The sequence below is a fragment of the Leucopleurus acutus genome, assembly GCF_964270905.1.
Source record: "Leucopleurus acutus genome assembly, chromosome: Y".
Classification (NCBI taxonomy): domain Eukaryota; kingdom Metazoa; phylum Chordata; class Mammalia; order Artiodactyla; family Delphinidae; genus Leucopleurus; species Leucopleurus acutus.
In genome coordinates this window covers 9426847-9447798 of record NC_139164.1, presented here as the reverse complement: position 1 = coordinate 9447798, position 20952 = coordinate 9426847, and the positions used below count along the sequence as shown (strand labels likewise).

At 34.6% G+C, this 20952-nt stretch overlaps 1 protein-coding gene across 2 annotated transcripts; it reads right to left on the bottom strand.

The window, feature by feature from the left end:
- Positions 1–2763: 2763 nt before the first annotated feature.
- On the bottom strand, positions 2764–20210 carry LOC309978912 (eukaryotic translation initiation factor 1A, X-chromosomal-like). 2 transcript variants are annotated; one of them, XM_082865586.1, is made up of 7 exons: positions 20024–20210; positions 15854–15937; positions 13961–14064; positions 12858–12908; positions 8260–8341; positions 6958–7049; positions 4726–4837 (listed from the first exon to the last, which is right to left on the bottom strand). In XM_082865586.1, the coding sequence occupies exons 1-7, from the start codon at positions 20037–20039 to the stop codon at positions 4832–4834; spliced, it is 435 nt and encodes a 144-aa protein (XP_082721712.1). In that variant the 5' UTR covers positions 20040–20210; the 3' UTR covers positions 4726–4831. The 2 variants fall into 2 exon arrangements, with proteins under 2 accessions (XP_082721711.1, XP_082721712.1); XM_082865585.1 differs by lacking the exon at positions 8260–8341 and having other exon boundaries at positions 2764–4837.
- Between the last annotated feature and the right edge of the window lie 742 nt (positions 20211–20952).

Sequence of the window (20952 nt, the reverse complement as noted above, 5' to 3'; positions counted from 1 at the left end):
CTGCTGAAAGAAGTAAAGACAAAAATAAATCAAAATACACCCCATGTTCATGGATTGGAAGACAGTATCTTTTAGATGCCAAATACTACCCAAAGTCATCTGTAGATTCACGGCAATCCCTATAAAACTCCCAACAAATATATCTGCAGAAACAGAAAAAACCATCCTAAAATTCATATAGAATCTCAAAGGACCTTGAAAAGCTGAAGCCATCCTAAAAAAACAAAACAAAACAAAAAATCCAGAACTGGAGGACTCACACTTTCTGATTTCAAAACTTACTACATAGCTACTATAATCTAAACAGCACAGAGAGTTATATACACCCGAAGAGAGTAGATCCCAGAAATAATCATTTGCAAAATGGTCAAATAATTTTTGACAAGGGTGTCAATATTATTCAATGAAGAAAGAACAGTCTTTCCAATAAATAGTGGTGAAGAACTGGATATCCACATTCAAAAGAATGAAGTTACACCCTTACCCAACACCACACACAAAAATTGAATTAAAATGCATCAAGGACTTAAATCTAAGACCTAAAACACTTAAAAGAAAACATGGAAAAAGTTTCACAACACTGGATTTGGAAATGATTTCTTGGGTATGACACCAACAGCACAGGTGGCAAAAACAGACAAATCATGCTTCATGAATATTTTAAAATTTGTGCATTAGAAAACAGAATAAGAGTGTAATTCACAGAAAGGAAGAAAACATTTGGAAATCATATATCTGATAAGAGGTTAATATCCAGAATATACAGAGAACTCCTAAAACTTAGCAATGAAACACAACCCAATTCAAAAAGAAGCAAAGGAACTCCATAGACATTTCCAAGAAGATACACACATGGTCAATAAGGATATGAAAAGATGCTCACCATCACTAATCATTAAGGAAATACAAATCAAAACTATAATGATACCACCTCACACATATTAGCATGACTAATATACTTATTAAAAAAGACACACACCACACGGTACTCACACCAAAAATCAGCAAGCATTGGGGAAGATGTGGAGACATTGGAAACTTTGTGCACTGTTGGTGGGAATTCAAAATGGTACAGCCCATGTGAAAAACAGAGTGGTTCCTCAAAAAAATTAAAAACAAAATTACTGTTAAGTTCCAGCAACTCATTTTGGTTATATATCCAAAAGAATTGAAAACAGAGCTTCAAAGATACCTATCTGTATACCCATGTTAATGGTAGTATTATTCACAACAGCTAAAATGTGGACATAAGCTATGCGTCCTTTGATGAACAGATAAGCAAAATGTGGCGTTTACGTAGAATGGAATATTATAGACCCTTAAAAAGAAATTCTCACATATACTATTACATGGATTAAAACTTGAGGATATCATTTTACCTGCATGATGCATTTGGAGTATACAGAATCACAGATAGAACTCTAATGGTGGTTGCTAGGGGGTTGGGTTGGGAGGGGAGAATAGTATCACTGTTTGATGAGTACAGAGTTTCAGTTTTACAAGATGGAAAGTGTTAAGGGTGGTGGTGATAGCTGCTCAACAATGTGGATATATTTGATATCCCTGGACTGTATATTTTTAAATAGTGATGATGGTAAAAATTTTATGTGCATTTTACCACAATAATAAAAAAGAAAAAAAATTCATTGTTATTTTATGTCAACCAAAACCTAATGCTGAATGTGATTAAAACATGTATAAAATACAAATAAAAGTATCAGCAATGTGTTTTATTCAAAACATGTGTTTACTCATTTGTGAATACTGACAGCATACAACTAATGAAGGAACACTTACTCAACATAGCTAGGATTAAGTTAAACCAATCACAAGTTTTGTAAGCAAGTATATTTTTAGTTATGATACCAAGATATGGCAAGAAAATCAATGGTCATTCCTTAATAAAATACAAGACTGTCCACAATGCAGTTTACAGGTTCCTTAAGGCTCAAAGAAACGATACCCAACTAATTATATGTTGCCAGCCTTCTTACACAAAAGCTTATGCATTTATTAACCACCTTAATAACACAACATATTTATACTGTATATACATATGTCCTATAAGTAGAATAAACAATGCATGAAAATGCAACCCTACCAAATTTACTATACAAAAAGTTAATCAGTACCACATCACTATAGTCAGCTGTTCCTTGGTATCTCCTGAAGATTCCAGGATTCCCCCCAGTTGTCAGAATCTAAGAACATAAAATCCCTTACATAAAGTGGCATAGAATCTCTAGATTACTTACAATACCTAATACAATGTAAATACTATGCAGTTGTAAATAGAATAATAATAGTGTGTATACAGTTGCCAGTATGTGGCAAATTCAAGCTTTGCTTTTTGGAACTTTCTGGAATTATTTTAATATTTTAGATCCACAGTTCAATTCATGGATGCAGAACCCACAAATATGTAGGACTGACTAAAAAGGTTACTTTTCTTGGCTTTCAAACATTTTGATTTCCTTTCGAGACACAGTTTATGTGACTGTATTGTGGTTATCAAAGAATGTAACAAGTTTTTCTTCCTTTCATTCGTTATTTGAAATATTATCAAAACAACAAATCTATAAAATTTCTAATAATGTGTATCAAAATAATTCCATGGGAAAATGCACATAAGCTACATCTTCGATCCAACTCAAGATGAAACACTATGCTGCACTGGTACTAAATAGCAAGAAAAAAGTATGTTACCAGTATCTTACTTCATTCAGACTGCTGTAACAAAATAGTACAGATTGGGTGGTTTAAAAACAACAGAAATTTCTCACAATTCTGGACATTGGAAGTATAGGATCAGGGTGCTGGTATGGTTAGAGTTCTGGTGAAGGTTCTCCTTTGATCTGCACACTGCTGAGTTCTTGCTCTGTCTTCTCATGGCAGAAGAACCCTAGGAGGTTCCCTTCATAAAAGCAGTGACCACATTTGTAAGAGTTCCTCCTTGGTGCCTGATGACCTCCTAAAGGCCCCACTTGCCAATATCATCGTCTTTAGGGGTTCGGATTTCAATATACAAATTTTCAAAGGACATAATCAGACCACAACAACTAGCAAACACAAACTGGGAGTACAGTAAATCTTGGGACAAACCATATTTATTTGAGGAAGTCAAGAGAAAAGCTTTTTAAGTAGGTTCTCTACCTACAATGAACTGTATCACATATGCAGATTCTGATATTTTTGGCAAAATGTTGAAGATATGTAAACTTAATATACCTTTATGTACAAAAGACTAGTTGACTGCCCATGAAGACAACCACTAAGTCACCTTCTCAAGCTTGTTTCTTAAGATTATTAAAAACTAGTCCTTAGTCTCAAACACATTCATCACCTAGGTAAGTGTTCAGGAACTCACAGATGAAGAACCACAAACCACATCTGTGAAGCTTCTCTTCTTCTTAGATTTAATTATGTACATATTCTGGCCTCAGATTTTGAACCTAGATTTTGAACCTAGAGTTTTCACACTTGGGAAGTAAAATTAGAGCAAAGTGAGATGAAACCATATGAAGGTTTATCCCCCTTAGTTATATTACTGAAACCAGGTAAAGGCGTATTCCCTGTATATTCATTTTCACTGCTGAAAAATTCTCAGACAAAAAATATGTTTCACAAATTACCTGATGAATCTTTTCTTACTAAAGTTGTATAAAATTTAACTGAGGCTGTTTAACTAGCCTTGCCCTTAATTTCATCTTACTATAGTTGATAACTTCAAAACAAAACGTTAAAAAAGGTTGTGATCTAAACTCCTAGTAAAATATAAACACAAAAAAATTGGAACGCACATAAAAATACACCAGTAACACAAAGTAAGGCCAAGATATACTCAATGCAACATTTTATTGTATTTCTTAGCTGTGGTTCCTTCCTTTCCCTTATCTCAGCTAAGGGATAGTTTAAGAAAGACTTAGCTTATAGAATTGTTTATGAAATTAGATTTTCATTTATACATTGTAATTTAATTTTTCATAAAACTCAAAACTATGGGTTACAATGTATGACTTTTGACAATGAAAAAACATACACAATCTACTTTGTATAGTAAAGAATAATCTACTTATTTTACCATTAAAAGTTGTCTTACTTGAGTAAAAACACTGTCAACAAATACATCAAAACTTTCAACGTTAAGAAAATTGAGTATTACCTAGAATAGAGTTTTTTCAACTACTAATCTTACAAATTCAAAATTACTACTCAAACCTGTATTCTAAAAACTGCATTTTGGAAATCCTTTTATTATGATGGTGGCAACATAAAATGATGAAAAGAATACACAAGTTACCAAAATTAGTATATAAAAATACACATGGCTACATATATCTGAAAATAGCCCCTTTTCTTGACTTCAAATGCAGATTTCTGCTTTCCTTAAATTTTATCAAAAATCTCAGGAGACCATCTAGGTAACCGGAACATACAGAAAGACTCTGTAAACAGACTAGTTGGAACTAGGGCTTATCACAGTCTACAACAATAAGGCAATTTATTCAAAACATCCATTAACTGGAAGTAAAGTAATCACAGTGGGGAAGGCATCTCTTTTCTTCTTTCTTTCTTCCCACTGTTTTAACAGCAGATATTGTGATCTTCTACCCCTAAGTTCCATCACATTAAAAGAACAAAGTGTTAACATTTTACTTAATATAATTCAGTTTCATCAGTTTTTTATACAAATATAATAAATACTTTAAAACAATGAAAATAAATCAGTGTGCCTTAAACTACATTCATGCTGAATGAAGTTTTATTCTTCTTAACAGGTGATGACCAAAATTCAAACTGTAGAACAATCCTCAGAAACTTTGAGTTCACTTTAGATCTGTTAAGTGAAAAGAACATCAGATCAATGGAAAAAATAATTCTTACAATACTGCATATAGGACCCCCTTAGACTATCTGGAAAATAAATCCTTGAACAAAAATTCTGTATACCAACCAGATTCTTTCTCAATTCCTGTCTGTTGTCAGTAAATCTCTACGAGAACATTCGATGTTATGCAGCCTATTCTTAATAAAGTTTAGCATCTCATTCTTTCCTTTCATGCTAGTGATCAGAGACTTTTTGTTTTGGAACTGGGAACAGACATGGGGAAGTATAATTCCCTTAAGAATGACAGAAGTGTGGTACTAAACCAAATTCTTCTCTGAGTCAACTTAATCATAGGAGTGAAACAAGTAAATCACCTGGCAAAATGACTCTGGAAAAAGTAGGACTGAGAGGTAATAAACATAAACCTAACCAAAGTATTCAAAATAACACAAATTCTTTTAATCACCATTGTCTTTAGTTTCTTTTCCAACAAGGCTGCTTAGACACAGCACCAAAGAAAGTGTTGGCATAGATCCAGAAATGTGTTTTCTTTTTCTTCTGAGAGAAGACTTAATTCTGTGGCTGGGTATTCAAGCATTCACTCTGGTTATATTCCTAGCCTTCAACTCCGGCTCAGTTGTCAAAACGTTCAAGTCTCTGTTAATATACTACACAACTGTTGCATTTTACATTCTTGCCACAGAAAATAACTGTCAGTTCTACTGTCAAAGTATTAATTGAGCCACAAAAATTCTCTGAAACTAACAAAATGTTAGTTAAATAGAGAGAACAGCATTTCTAAGAAATCTGTTGTCAGCATTAGAGACCACCTATGCTACAAAGATGTCATTAAACAGAATTTATTCAATTACTGGATTTTTTCTTCTTATATGATCAGTTTATAGAACTTCCGATTTGTAACTCTGATTCATAAAACTGGGACTTCAATTTTCGAAAACACAGCTAACTGATTTTTTTTTCAGCCACAATTTAGCAGACTTGAGATGCTCATTTTAGCATTTACATAATTTATAATCACAAACATATAACAGACAATGACAAAAGCATCATAAATAAATAATGCAAACTGAAACAGTTACGTCAAAATTTTGGACCTTCTGATAGGAAAAGTATAATGTAAAAAATATTTAAAAACATTAGAACAATATTTTTCTAATCATTTTTCATTTTCTATTTCTGGGTAATTGTTCACTTCAATTTAAAATTCAACTTCTCTGTCTGAAAATGCTCTTAATAAAGATGTTGGTCATTGAAAGATTGTGAATCTTTTCTTCTTGAAAAACTTGGCTAATTGTGCTGCACAATCTTTGTCAGGAACAAATACTCTAGGTATTCTAAAATCTCACCTTCGTATCCAATAAAACACTAATATTTTTGGACTTTTTGTTTCTAAACTACACTTTTAATACAGAGTTACAAAAAAAAAAAATGGCCTAATAAGCTTGACTGGAGGTAAGCTTGATGGTGGTAAGCCATACCACCATCCCAATTACTTAACATGCAATTTCAAGAAAATCAGGGCGAATTTCACGTAAATATAGTAACAGGAGAACAGTTAGGCATTTAACACTCTTACTCTCACTGTTTTATTACTAAGAAAAACAACCTTTTTCCACAAACTCCAAATCAAGAGTTTGGCCAACAGTGATATATGACAAATAAAATCATGCAACCTCTAAATACATAGGCAACACGCCTCCGTTTTAAGGCTTTGGAGAATATTGCAAGTTCAATGCTTCAGCAAGTTGGCTTAAACATGATTTTCTTCTTTTAACATACTTGGGAGATGGCATATTTTTTAAAGCTGTCTGCTAAACTTAATAGCTATCACTGTAGACATTCTTATCCAGTAAGCTATCATTATGGAGTACCCACTGTCAAAGCTAACTGATCGTTTCAAAGAAAGAAGAGTTTCAAGAATTACAAGGTTTCTCAAAGTTTAAGAAGTCTGACTAGAGGGTTTCTGAATACTAATGAATATTCAAATTTATGGATAAGTCTCAAAATATATTCAATTTAAGTGTTCAACATTCTGAGATTAAAAGTAAAGATCTGATTACCTTCATAAACAAAACAATCAAAAAACCACAGGTTCATCCACTACTTACATCATCAATGTCTTCATCATCATCTCCAATGTCATCAAACTGGATTTCATCATCATCTCCAGCACCAAAGGTATCTGTTTCATTAATTTTTGCTAAAAACACAGTAACAATATACTCATATATATAAAATCAAGATGTTACTAGGTGGATTGCCTACTAAAAGAAATAATACTGAAACAGTAAAGAATACTAAAACACTGAACTATACAAGACTCTTATAAGTAGTCTTCAATTCAACCATTTCATTTGAAGAAAAATCTTCCTACAAACAACTCATCACACAACGCAAATTCACACTGAAACCTCCAGAAGTTTACTGCAAAGTCATTACAATGAAGAGTATATGCACTATAATTTTATTTTGTTCAAAAAGATATAAGTAAGGCAGGCTGGCTCTAATTACACTAATTTAGTAGCTATTATATTTCTGAAGTATGCTTCAAAAAGGGCTTGTACATGTTAACAACTTACCCTTGGCATGTATAAACTTCTAAGAACATCCACTTCACCAACCATTGGATAACTAACCAAATGAGTGTTAACCACTGGATAGACTTAGCAAATCAGTCAGAAAAACATTCAAATCATGCTTATTCCTAAGCAACAAAAGTAACAAAGTATTGATCTGATTTCCAGATATCTTATTATTTCTTAAAAGGCCAATAATTTCATTAGAAGTTTCATGCTTATTCAAAAATCTCATAATTTTATAATAAAATGCAATGGAGTAAAGTAAATCAAATAAAATAGCTTCCAAGTTAAAAATGTGAGCTTATTATATTGCCTCTTTTACGTTACTAGAAATTTACTTTAATCTTTTCAAGTTTACTACAGTAAGAATGCAATACTTTTTCCTTTAAGAAATAAAAGGAGTATCTGTTAAAAACACACACACTCCACAAAACTCTCTGGGATAGTACTATGCTAAGTGAAACTGAACATTGTTTTCTATAAAAATCAATACAAGTACCATAACTGTTGCCCTCATTTAGCTGAAGACAGATCATCTCTTAAGAACTGTTTAAAACACTGTAACTAATGTATACTTTTAATAGATATTATATACAAGTCCAGAGTTTATAAACTTTTACACTCCCCACCAAAAGAACATTTATTAGGAAGAGAATTCAATTTATTACTAAATTATTAATATTTTGAAGGATATACATACTTAAAGCTAATTTAATCACATATGTAAAAAATATGTAAAAGAGATAATTCTGTCAAAACTGCTTCACCTAAACACTAACAAGCTAATATTACTGTAAGACAGGGAAACGTAATAACTTTAACATTAATTACCATGTTCTGGAAGCTCGCCATAAGCCTTCAGACTTCTAGCTTCATCTGCATTGTACTTTAAAATTACATCAGCTTTGTTATCCTTGGAGAATAACAAGTAACCAACAAAACCGGTTATGCCAAAATATCATCAGTTGTCTCATAAATTACTTTCTAATTAAACACACTAAGAGAAAACTCACTGTTCCATTACAAATTCTCTGTTTTTCTTCACCTTCCCTCTATCTTCTTTAAAAAAAAACCTTGTCAAGAAGTTTGCATTCAAATAATGAATAGCCTAGAAGAATTACTTATAGAATTCACTTTAATAAAATAAAGAGAAAAAAGGAAAAAAAGGGGAGCGGGGAGGAAAGAAAAAGAGAAAAAGATGCAATGTGGTCCTTGGCCACGCTATAATTCAAACTGCAAGCGGTATTATTACCCAAGAAAATCAATAAGCCTTTCTATAAACAGTGGTTCTTAGGGTACCTTACCTATTAGAATTGTTTGTGGAACTTTAAAAAGATAACCATATCTCCTGAAAATTGACAGACCTGAGGTAAAGTCCAAAAATCTGTATTTAAAAAGCTCTTTTGGGTGTTTCTGAGGCAAATATCCCTCAGAACTACTGCCCTAAAATGTTCACGTTTCTCCATTTTAAAGAATGAGTCATTTACGGAAGAAAAAATGAGTTTGAATGCTGACAATTAACCTAGAAAAGACCTCAAGAAAGGCAACTGAAATCATCACAGTGATGCAACTGCAATGTAATATAAACCAACACTTCTCAAACTGTAATGTGCACACAAAACACACAGGGATTGTGTTAAAATTCTCATACTGACTCAGTAGATATAAGATCGGGCTAATAACCTGTTAACTTGCTTCCAGATGGTGGTGATGCTGCTAGTATCTTTGGATTACTTTGAATAGCAAGGATATGTAATTATTCGCAAAAGATTAAGAATCAGAAGAGCTGTTCGTAGCTACCACATTAATGTTAGAATAGGAATCCCTTAAGAATTGTGGTTTCACTGTCCACAAAACAGAATTAAACTGGGAATTAATAACTGTTCTCTCCACTTTGGGGGTTTATATAAAGTTAAACCAAGAAAATGGACATGAAAATGATATATTTTTATGGACAAATTAACAAGTTTTTATTGTAGAATATTAAAAAAGACTATCAATATATGATCCAGTTCATGAAAATAGATACACGAAGCAAATTCAGTAAAGTTTCAGGTTATAAAGTCAACACAAAAATTAGTTATGTCTGTATAAACTAGTAATGAACTATCTAAAAAAGAAATCAAGAAAACCTCATTTATAGCATCGATTTATAGCATCGAACACAAATACTCAGAAATAAATTCAACCAAGGAGGTAAAAGATCTATACACTGACTATTATAAGATACTGATGAAAGAAACTGAAGACACAAACGGAAATGTATCCCACATTCTTGAACTGAAATAATTAATACTACTAAAGTGTCCATATTACCCAAAGTAATTTACAGATTCAACGTAATTCCTATAAAAATTTCAGTGGCATTTTTTTTCACAGACAGATAAAGTTATATGGAACCACAAACACTCCAAATCGCCAAAGCAGTCTTGAGAAAGTACAAAGCTGGAGGCATCACACTTCCTGATTTCAAAATACAGTTGTCAAAACAGTAAGGCACTGGCATTAAAAGAGTCCTGTTGACTAATGGAAGAGAATTGAGAACCCAGCAATAAAATTTTGCAAAACTGGTCAACTAATTCTTAACAAGGGAACCAAGACAATACAGTGTAGAAAAGACACTCTTCAATAAATAGGATTGGGAAAACTGAATACTTACATGAAATTGACCCCTTTCTTACACCAAAAACTGCCTGAAATTAACCTGAAATAGATCAAAGACTTAAACACAAGCCCTGAAGCCATAAAACTACTGAAAGAGAACAAAGAAAGGGTACTTGATATTTATCTTGGCAACTGTTTTATGGATATGACACCAAAGGCATAAGCAACAAAAGCAAAAAACCCACAAGTGGAACTACATCACTCTAAAAAGCTTTTGCACAGCAGAGGAAATCATCAACAAAATTAAAAGACAACCTACTAGATAGGAGAAAATATTTGCAAATGATATGACCAAAAAGGGATTAATATCCAACATATATAAATCCTGCCATTTGCAACAACATGGATGAACCTGGAGGGCAGTTAGCTAAGAGAAATAAAAAATAAGTCAGACAAAGAAAGACAAATACTGTATGATCTCACTCATATGTGGAATCTGGGCTGTGCATAAACTCATCAAGGATCTGGAAAGGTCCTAATCTCCCAGTTCTGAGTGACCCTGAAATTCTGCACAAGCATGAAATTAAGAATAAGAGAGTATTACTGCCTGGATGAGTGTTAGAAGGTATGCTCCAACATGCACAGATTCCATATGCAAAAGCTGGGAGGCTTACTGGTTTTAATGAAATCTCACACATGGGCTGTTTGCTAAGATAAACAAGCATTCAGTGACCACACACAAGAAAAAGATACAGACCATACAGAATGTGTTTCAGAAAAATCCCTCAACAAACAACAGGATGAACAAACCCTGCGAGAAGAAATCTAACTTCCAGTCTTGCCATGTTATATTTGAATTTTCTAGTTTTCAACAAAAAAATTATCAGACACAGAAAGAAATAAGAAAGGGTGGTCGCACACAAGAAAAGAAGTCATTACTAACTGTTGCTGAGAAAACCCAGAAGTTTTACTTAACAAAGACTTTACATCAGTTACTATAAATATATTTAAAGAACTAAAAGAAACCATGTCAAAAAAACTTTGTCAGAATATTTCACTAAATAGAGAAAATCAAGAGATACGGATTATTTTAAAAAATAAAAATTATGGCAATGAAGAGCATATTAATTGACCTCAAAATGCCGCTTTCAATCACAAACAGATCATGTAAAAAATCAACAAGGAAGAAGACTGAAACTTTACAAACCAGTTAGACCCAACCGATATCTATGAAAAACTTGACCTGATAATAGAGACAGCAATCATTTCACTCACAACAAATTAAACACAGATGATGGGTGCGATAGAAATCAGATGAATTTCAGGCTCACAATGCATATATAGTCTGAAGGCTGACATCATAGAGGGCAACTATCATGTTCTTTTCTAAGTGTTCATCTCAAATTTATAACATACACTTAAAAAATAGTTTGTACTGTAACTACTGAGTGCATGTCTTATCCTTCTACTATACAACTGTAAAAACCCTTTTGGAGATTGGAAGGTTTGACTTATTCAGCTGCATCATCTAGAATAGTGGTTTACCAAACTTGGACTTGAGACCTCTAAATTTTAAAATAAAATAGTAATTGGGACGCCGCCATAAAATTACTAAATTTTTGTTTTGATGAGTAAGAACATAATAAAAACCACCATCATATACTACTGTTCTTATTTCACAAAAGGTAATTTTAAAAAATATATTTAACAAGCAAAATGGAGGGGAGTTCCCCAGTGGTGCAGTGGTTAGTACTCAGCACTTTCACTGCAGTAGCATGGGTACAATCCCTCGTCAGGGAATTAAGAGCCTCAAGCTGCAGCACAGCCAAGAAAAAAAAAAAAAAGGAAAGGAAAATGGATAATTTAGCTATGTGAAAAACACCATACAAAACGTGCATATCTTCTCATTTCACTACAGAACAGTGAACAAATCAGCCTGCACCAATAAATATTTCACTGACTGACATTTGGGAACCATAACCCCTGAATATCTAGCACAATGCCTAGAATACAACTGAACATTAAATGAATGAGGACACGGGACTTCCCTGGTGGTGCAGCGGCTAAGACTCTGTGCTCGCAATGCAGGTGGCCAGGTTTGATCCCTGGTTAGGGAACTAGATCCCACATGGCACAACTAAGAGGTCGCGTGCCACAACTAAAAAAAGATCCTGCATGCCACAACGGAGATCCCCCACGTGGCAACAAAGATCCCACCTGCCACAACTAAGACCCGACGCAGCCAAATAAAATATAAATAAATATTAAAAAATAATAACAGGGGCTTCCCTGATGGCTCAGTGGTTGAGAGTCCGCCTGCCAGGGCAGGAGACACAGGTTCACGCCCCGCTCCGGGAAGATCCCATATGCCGCAGAGCAGTTAGGCCCGTGAGCCATGGCCGCTTAGTCTGCGCGTCCAGATCCTGTGCTCCGCAACGGGAGAGGCCACAGCAGTGAGAGGCCCACGTACCGCAAAAAAAAAAAAATAGTAATAATAATAAAATAAATGAATGAGGACAGAATGATGGTCTATGGTATTTATCCAAAATTATAAGAGAATACTTACTGCACATGATATTTAAAATAAAAACAGTACTAACCAGTTTTCCCACAAAACACATGTATCATTTAATCAGTCATGGGAACTATCCCAAACAAGGTATATCCTATAGTCTTGAATACAACTGGACCTTAATAAATTTTGACGACAGAATGGTGAGAAGTCATAATTAGCTAGGACTGCTTAAATATGCTTTTATTGCATCTTCTAAATATTAACGACTTACTAAATACAAGGGCACTACAAATTTAAATGTGATTGTTACCTGATAGTCTCGAAGACCAACCAATATAATGTCTGAGGTATTTATCCAAACCTATAAAATAAAATTTATTGTATATTATATTCAAAATAAAAACAAGTTATAGAGTGCAATGTTAAACCATTCTTCCTACAAAAAATATGTACTATTCACCCAGTGTGGAAAACGTATTTACTAGGAAATAGGGAAAACCTATAGAATATAGTATACTGTGGGTGTGTGTGTGTACACATGCGTGTGTGAGACAGACTCTACTTATAGTTACAGTATATTAAGAAAAAGCTATAGTATACAGTTTGTGTCAAATTTTCTATTTTAGGATGTTAAAAATACATAATTATTTTATTTCAATTACCTGAGAGTTTAAAAATTACAAAAACATCATTATTTGTCAGGTAAATGAAAGACCTTTAATCACAAATCACTCCTGAGATATTTAGTTATTTAACATATATGAAAATCAGTCACCTACACAAATACAGCCACCCAGTCACCAATCTACATAAATACAGGACCAAATCCCACCATTAATTGGAAAAGAACGACTTAACAGACCAAATATATTTTTTAAATAAAAAAATTAGTGTTGAAGGAACTTTTAAACAATGTGATCAATAAATCCGCCTGAACTACTAAAAACTATGATCTAACATATTCCAAATTTTCCTAATATCATGTACAGCTGTTTCCCCCAAACCAAAATCTTAACCAAGGAACACATACTATATTTAATTAGCAATTACTTTAGTCTCCTTTAATCTTAAAACAATTCTCCAGCTTTTTTTGTTTCTTTCATGGCATAACATTTAAGAGTCTACATCATTTGTTTTATAGAGTGAATCTAATTGTTTCCTCAATAGTATACATTTCTGGCATAAATCCAACATAGATGAAGCAAATAATTCTTTGTAAATATAATCCTCTATTATGAAAGTTATCACGGATCTTCTATAATTTTATGTATTTAGATTGCCATATAAATCACTATTTTTGAAGTCTTCGGGAACTCACAAAAATGAGTCGCTTGGCCCATATATTATCTAAAGCAGAGCCAAGTTTTTAAAAGGTAAATTTTGTATTAAAGTAAAATAAATCTCCATACCTACCTTTTTCCTCAATTTTCCTCTTATATGACATAACCTCTTCACACCATCAAAACACATTGCTTCCAATCTTCCATTTCCCAACATTTTGATTACCTGAGCATATTCTTAGGGAGGAAAAAAAACAAAAGAAAAAACTGTAAAATACTGTTTAATTTTTCTTAAAATGTAACAATTGATATTAAGTTGGTAACTTCACTTTTACTGCTAACTTTGGATCAAACCGTAATTTTTTTAAAAAGAAAGGCTTGTTCAGTGAAAATTTTAAGTATTCTACCACGTGAGAGCTATCTGAAAGAGACATATAATAATCTTATCCAAGAAAATGAGACCACACTTCATCTGTTGAACCATTTCTATAGCCTTTTCCAGCTATGCTTATATACTTTACCCTCTTATTTTTAGAGCAAATAAAACCCTACAGAAGTTGAAAACACTGATATAAGCATTAGCCAGTATGGAGCAATCTCTTCTAGATTTAAATGACAAAAGCAGGCATGGGAGTAAGGAGAAAGAAACAGGTAATTAATATAAAACCTTCACACTACTAAATTTCTTCTAAGGACTAACATCACAGAGACCCTGGACTATTTATAATTACACTGAGAGGTAAATGAGATCTACACTGTGGAGCTGATAAGTTGAGTCCCTTTCACCACAGGCCAATGAACCTAGCTTTACTGCTCAGCTCTTCTTCAACATGGGAGAAAATGAGAGAGAAAAGAATTTAAAAATTGGCCCTGAAAACAAACTTCTAATGTAAGGAGACACTATGAAGGCTAAGTAACTGATTATCTTTAGCCAGACAACATGTTTTCATATAATTAATAAAGATGCTGATTTTCTAGTGGCTTGCAGTATGGCATGAATAAGTACACAGTTTTTTAATAAAGTGCTGGAAATTACTAAAACAAACGGAGAAATGTGAATGTAGATTATACACTAGGTCAGCAATATTCAGTAGAATTTTTCCATTGAGGGAAAATTATATATCTGAATTAAACAATATGTTCATTGATAGCTCAAAATTTAATTTCAATTCATTTCAATAGCCACACATGGCTAGTGGCTACCATAAAAAACAGTACTTACTAAATAACAGTATAATCTTAAGGTTAAATTTCTAGTGACCATTCTACTGTAGCTATGCAGGAGAAAGCCCTTGTTCTTAGGAGACACATGCTGAAGGACTTAGGGCTAAAGTCTGTAACTGTATATAACTGTATCTGCTAATAAGAAAGTTAAAAAGGTTAGTAAAAATTTTCATGTACATATACAAAGAGAAAATAAATACACAAACAAAACTTTAAAAACTAGTGAATCTAGGTAAAGAATAGATGGGAGTTTGGTGTACTCATATTCCAACTTTTCTGTAGGCTTAACTTTTAAAAGGAAAAAACTGCTTCAGTCAATTTAGTTTACTCATTTTTAATTTTAGTCTGCACTTACTTAAAAAGTCAGTCAACAATTATCAGTTGTTTTATTAAATTTTATGATCGTGTGCTAGCGGCACTGGAGTAGTGAGGGTCTGATAGTCTTGGATGTATTTGTCATACTCTACTAAATAATGTATAACATTACCCACTATTACACTAGAGTAGGAAATTTCAGTGTTGGCAGCCACCCTTACTCTGCTCTAAACCCTGAAATTCACTCTCACTTATATAATGCTTTTCCACATAGAACAAAGAAAACTATGTTTACAGAAATGCCACCAATTAATCCTCTATCAGAAATAGTATACAATGGGTTATTCAATAGACAAATTCTGAAGAAGTGTGGGGTACTATAAATGAATAAAAGCAACTCTTCTGGATTGTGACTAAGATCCATTTTAGGTTAAAGACTGGAATTCATATTATTAAAAAAAGACATTAATAACTTCAAAATTCTTACCTTGTCCATCTTCTTTAAACACTAATTCTCTTTTTTCAGATTCATTCTCATTCTTACCCCTGCGCCTGTTTTTACCTCCTTTACCTAATTGATTTAAAAAGTGAATAAAAAATTAAGTGTAATTATCTATATAATATCTTACAAACTAAACTTGAAACAAGCTAAAATAAGACTTTAAACTTTATAAAAACAGAAAAGTAAAAAAAATTATCATTTAAAGAGCAGTACAATATTAACAGAACTCTAAGTAAGATTTTTAAAATTTAACCTAATTTGGTTACCCAATAATTACAATTTGTCAAAGGTTTTCTTTTAAATCCCTTACCAGATAAACATATTATCAAGCACATATCTTACTTTGACATTTAGATTTGGATTTTTCTGATATAAAACTACTTCTTATACGGAAGTAGAGAGAACAAAAATCCCATTAACAGGGATAACTATTAACATTTTATTGTCCATGCTTTCAAATTAAAATTGTATTCCGTATAGTCTCTTCTACAACTTATTTTAATCCCACTCAATAATTTGTTTTGCATGACTTTTCATGTCAATTGAACAATAGAATAAGATGAACATTTTAACAGAGTAAACTTAATTCTTTATTTTGGTTACTTCTAATATTTTACTGTTATTTAGTAAGGCTGAGTTGAGATTATCCTACAAACAAGTGCCTTAGGATAAATTTATAGAAGTAGAATTTCCAGGATAAAGGTTATGTATCCACCTCCTTAGACTTCTTATAAGTATATTCACTTATACTACCATCAGCAAAGAACTATTATCTAGCCCTCTGCTACAACCATATCATGCTAAAGATTTAAAATCATACTTAGCTGTACTTTTGAATTTTTACTTTCACTAAAATTTAATGTATTCTACTATAACATTATTTCCTTGTGAAACTTCCTACTACATAATCAAGGAATTAGGCTACTTCTTCATAGCATTTTATTCCCATTCCAAAACCTATGCAAGAGCACCCATTTCCAATAGATGGGAGAAAGGCTGTGACAGATAGTAATAAGGGACCCATGGGAAGTGTTTGAAACAAAAATCCCAAACAGAATTTAAAATGTGCACCTGGCACTGTAAAAACTGACATCTATCTTCTTGAATGCACCCTCTACCTGCTGGGGCAGCCTCACATTGCTGTGCTATACTAAAAGGTAGGTGGTCTTCACAATTCCCTGACGTATCTGGATTCACTATCCTATACATTAAGGACACATCATTCAAGAGGGAAAAAAGTGTTTATTTCAAGATATTCAAGAGGGAAAAAAGTGTTTATTTCAAGATATAAAACATGCCAGAACTTCAAAATACACTGGAAGCTCTGCTAGGACAAGGGTAATACCTGCTTTGCTTACTTAGTTATATATCACAGTTTGCCAGTTTTTCACATAAACCAAGAGTAGTTCCTATATTTCTAAATGAATGAAAATTTAAAAATCTTATGTCCTTAGTTTGGCATAATGCTTCAATAAAATGTAGATTTCCTGGAAGTATTAAAAAAAAAAAAAAAGAAAAAAAAGAGGGACCTCCCTGGTGGTGCAGTGGTTAAGAATCCGCCTGCCAGTGCAGGGTTCACGGGTTCGATCCCTGATCCAGGAATATCCCACGTGCCGCAGAGCAACTAAGCTGTGCACCACAACTAACTACTCAGCCTGTGCTCTAGAGCCTGTGAGCCACAACACTGAGCCCACACGCCACAACTACTGAAGCCCGCGGGCTCTAGGGCCTGCGGGCTGCAACTACTGAGCCTGCATGCTCCAACTACCGAATCCATGCGCCTAGAGCCCATGCTCTGCAACAAGAGAAGCCACCACAGTGAGAAGACTGCGCACCACAATGAAGAGCAGCCCCCACTCACTGCAACTAGAGAAAGCCCTCTCGCAGCCACGAAGACCCAACGCCGTCAGAAATAAGATATAATAAAATAATTTTTTTAAAAAAGAAGAAAAAAGTGATGTCTTTAAAGGGTAGGAGCATCTTACCCCAAATGTTCTTAAGTGGGTCAGAGGATGTGTTGTTTTTTTTTCTGATTTAAGAATGGATTTCTAAGATTTCTAAAGAAAACAAGCCACATGAGTAAAGCAAAAGTTATTCAACATATGGTCCAAAGTAATTTTATATTCTTACTTGGGTAACCTTCACTGACACTATGTTCACAGGGTTTTTGAATTTTCAAATGAAGAAAAAATATCTGTAGAGTTTTATTTCTACATTACTAAACTTCACCTCAAAAATTCAGGAGTCCTAACAACAGGTTTCAACTAAGTAACCTAGAAAATAACAGATTGGTTTTACATACACAGATTGAAATATCAAATTCAGGATGATTATCTCCAGAAAGAGAGGAAGAAAGGAGATTTCAGAGAGGTACACAGATGTCTTTAACTGAAGGTATGTTGTAATTCTTAAATTCAGAAGTATAATTTCCAGGAGTTTAGTCTATATTAACCATACCTTAAAACCCCCTTATTTTACTATCAAGTAATAAAATCCATTTAAAATTGTCTTTTGAAAGAACTGAGAATACAACAATGTATTGTATTCAATACAGATACTGAATATTTCAATATCAATATTGATACTGAAAGATAGTTCATCTTTCTTTCTAAAACTAAGTTCAGGCAAATTTCACAGATCTCTTCCTTAAATCAGATGTTGTAAATCAACTCTACTCTAATTAAAATTTCTAATAAAAAATCAGATGTGATTTGCAGATATTCTCTGATGTGATCTTACTTAGGCATCAGTTAGTTTAAAAGTCCTACAAAAGGAGGGAACTTACTATCTAAGTTCCTAAAGATGGAGAAAAGCATAGGAAGACAACGTTAACAAAAATTTATTAGACATACAATAAGTGCCAAGTTGTAGTAATCCAAGATTCATAAAACAGGTATTATTCCCTTTAGAATATACAATCTAGTGAGGGAGGCTGAAACTTCATTACTAGAAATACGGGTGGAAACAAGATATTTTTTGAAATGTACTGTTATTCGTGAGATAATCATGAATTATATACATAAGGAAAACACTGGTATAAGCCTTATCTAATTTACCGAACATATGGTTAGAAAGACAACCCTACTGTTGCACTGAATAATTAGCAGGAAAACACTTGCTAGAAAAACAATCTGTGAGCTGGTTTGTGGGCCACAGAGAGCAGTGAACTCAACAGGGCAAGCAAAGAGCTGTGACCAAGTATCGCAAGGCAAAGTAAGTGGCGACAGCTACAAAGAGAAAATGAAGCAGAATCCGTGCAGCAAGCGGTTAAGTAGAAAGGAGACACAGTAGATATGAGTGTCAAGAATGAATAAAGGGACATTTCTTGTAGACTGTGAAATGTGGTGCTATGCTGCCTTCTTTGCCCTTATAGTTTCCTAGGAGGCGCTGTAGAGATTAAAAATGACAGAACTCAGGTCTCTAGAAAGGAAAACTTCTTTAAGGAGTGACGGTCCGACTGCTCTGCTTTACTTAGGTTAGGACTCCCATTTTGGAAGTTCCAAGCAACGTTATTGTCGAATGTGATAATTCGTGAACGGTTTGCCTCAGAATAACGATGGGTAGAAATATTTACTACCAGAATCTATGCTATGAGAAAAGAAGGCTGAAAACTTTTGTAAATGTATAACATACCTTGTAAACAAGAATGTTCAAGTTTGTGACGGAAGGAGGAAAGTAAACAGGCAGAGATGAACCTAAATACGTCACAAGCTTTCACCTAGTGTTTACACAGAAGCAATGTCTTCACCAACAGTCCACAAAGAGAATATGTACGAAGATTTAACGGTCACAAAAGCAAGAATCACTGGTTGAAAAGTGGTCCTGGTCAGTCCTGGGAAGGGCCCAACGCCGGAGAGGCCAGGCGGCCCAGGTGAGGCTCTCCAGGTTCGTGACGCGCCGCTAGTTAGCCTGCCGTGAACCAGGAACAAATTTTACACTCTCCGTCTAGAGGCCCTTAGAATAATGGCGTCGGTTGTATAGCAACGCGAGCAAAGTGGGAGGGAGATAGGAGTCGCTTCCCAGCTCCTGTCCCGACAACAGATTCCCACTCAGAGACACCAACCAAGCACGAGAAGGAAGAACTACCACCGCCGCGAGTCACTGCCAACGACACCAAGCCGAGCAAAACCATGGTTTCGGAAGCCAAGGCGTTACCTTTATTCTTGGGCATGGCGGTAACTAAGACCTCAGCGTTTCCAACTGGGTTCCGGTGTTGGTGGCGCTGCCAGGTAATCCTCCGAGGTGCCGAAAGAAATTAGTAGTTGCAGACTCCGAACAGACGACTCAAGCGAGCTCCGCAGGCAGCCACGCTTACTGGCAAGCAAACGGCTGCGCAGGTGGCTTCACGACTTCCCCATCCCCCAAGCTCGACCGCTCCCCTCCGTCCCCGCGACTGCGCAGGCGTAGCCCACAGCTAGTGCCTTCCCGCTGCTAGAGAAAGTGAGACACACTGGGGGCGGTTCCGGTAGGAAAATGGAATCTTTAGAGCGCCAGGCCCTGCGCTGACAAGAGGAGGAATCAAGTATAGAGTAGGCCCACGACGTTATCCTACTTGGAAATCACCCGAGCTGTCTCCTGCTCTGGAATACACTTCTGCTACTCTGTAATAATTGCCTTTTCCAGAAAATTTCTTGACTGTTAACTTTTATGTTACCTGTCTTCCTTTTCAGAGAAACAAATTCCAGCATGATGCTCCTGTAAGAAGTCTCTGCCTAATACGTGAAAAGGGGTGGAGGAACCAGTGAGAAAAGGGTGTGTGTCTGTCAAAGCACCCGAACAAAAGGGCATAGGTTCAGAGACAGGAACCTCTTGAGGTTCGTTAGAGATCCCACTCTGAAAGATTTCAGTGATCCAAGGCAGGGGCTCTTGGTAGTAGGGGGGTAGAGCACCAAGAGTGTGGCTCCACTGCCAGTTAGGGCCGGAAGCAGGTTCATCCTGAGTGAGGAGAACTGCTTCCCCAAGCTGCTTAACAGGGAGGAGTGGGAAGAGCCCCCGTAGTTCCTCAGAGCTCCATCACTGAGAACTGGGAGGACGTGAAAGGCTGGTTACTGGGTCAAGGTGCCTGAAATGCCTAAATTAACAAT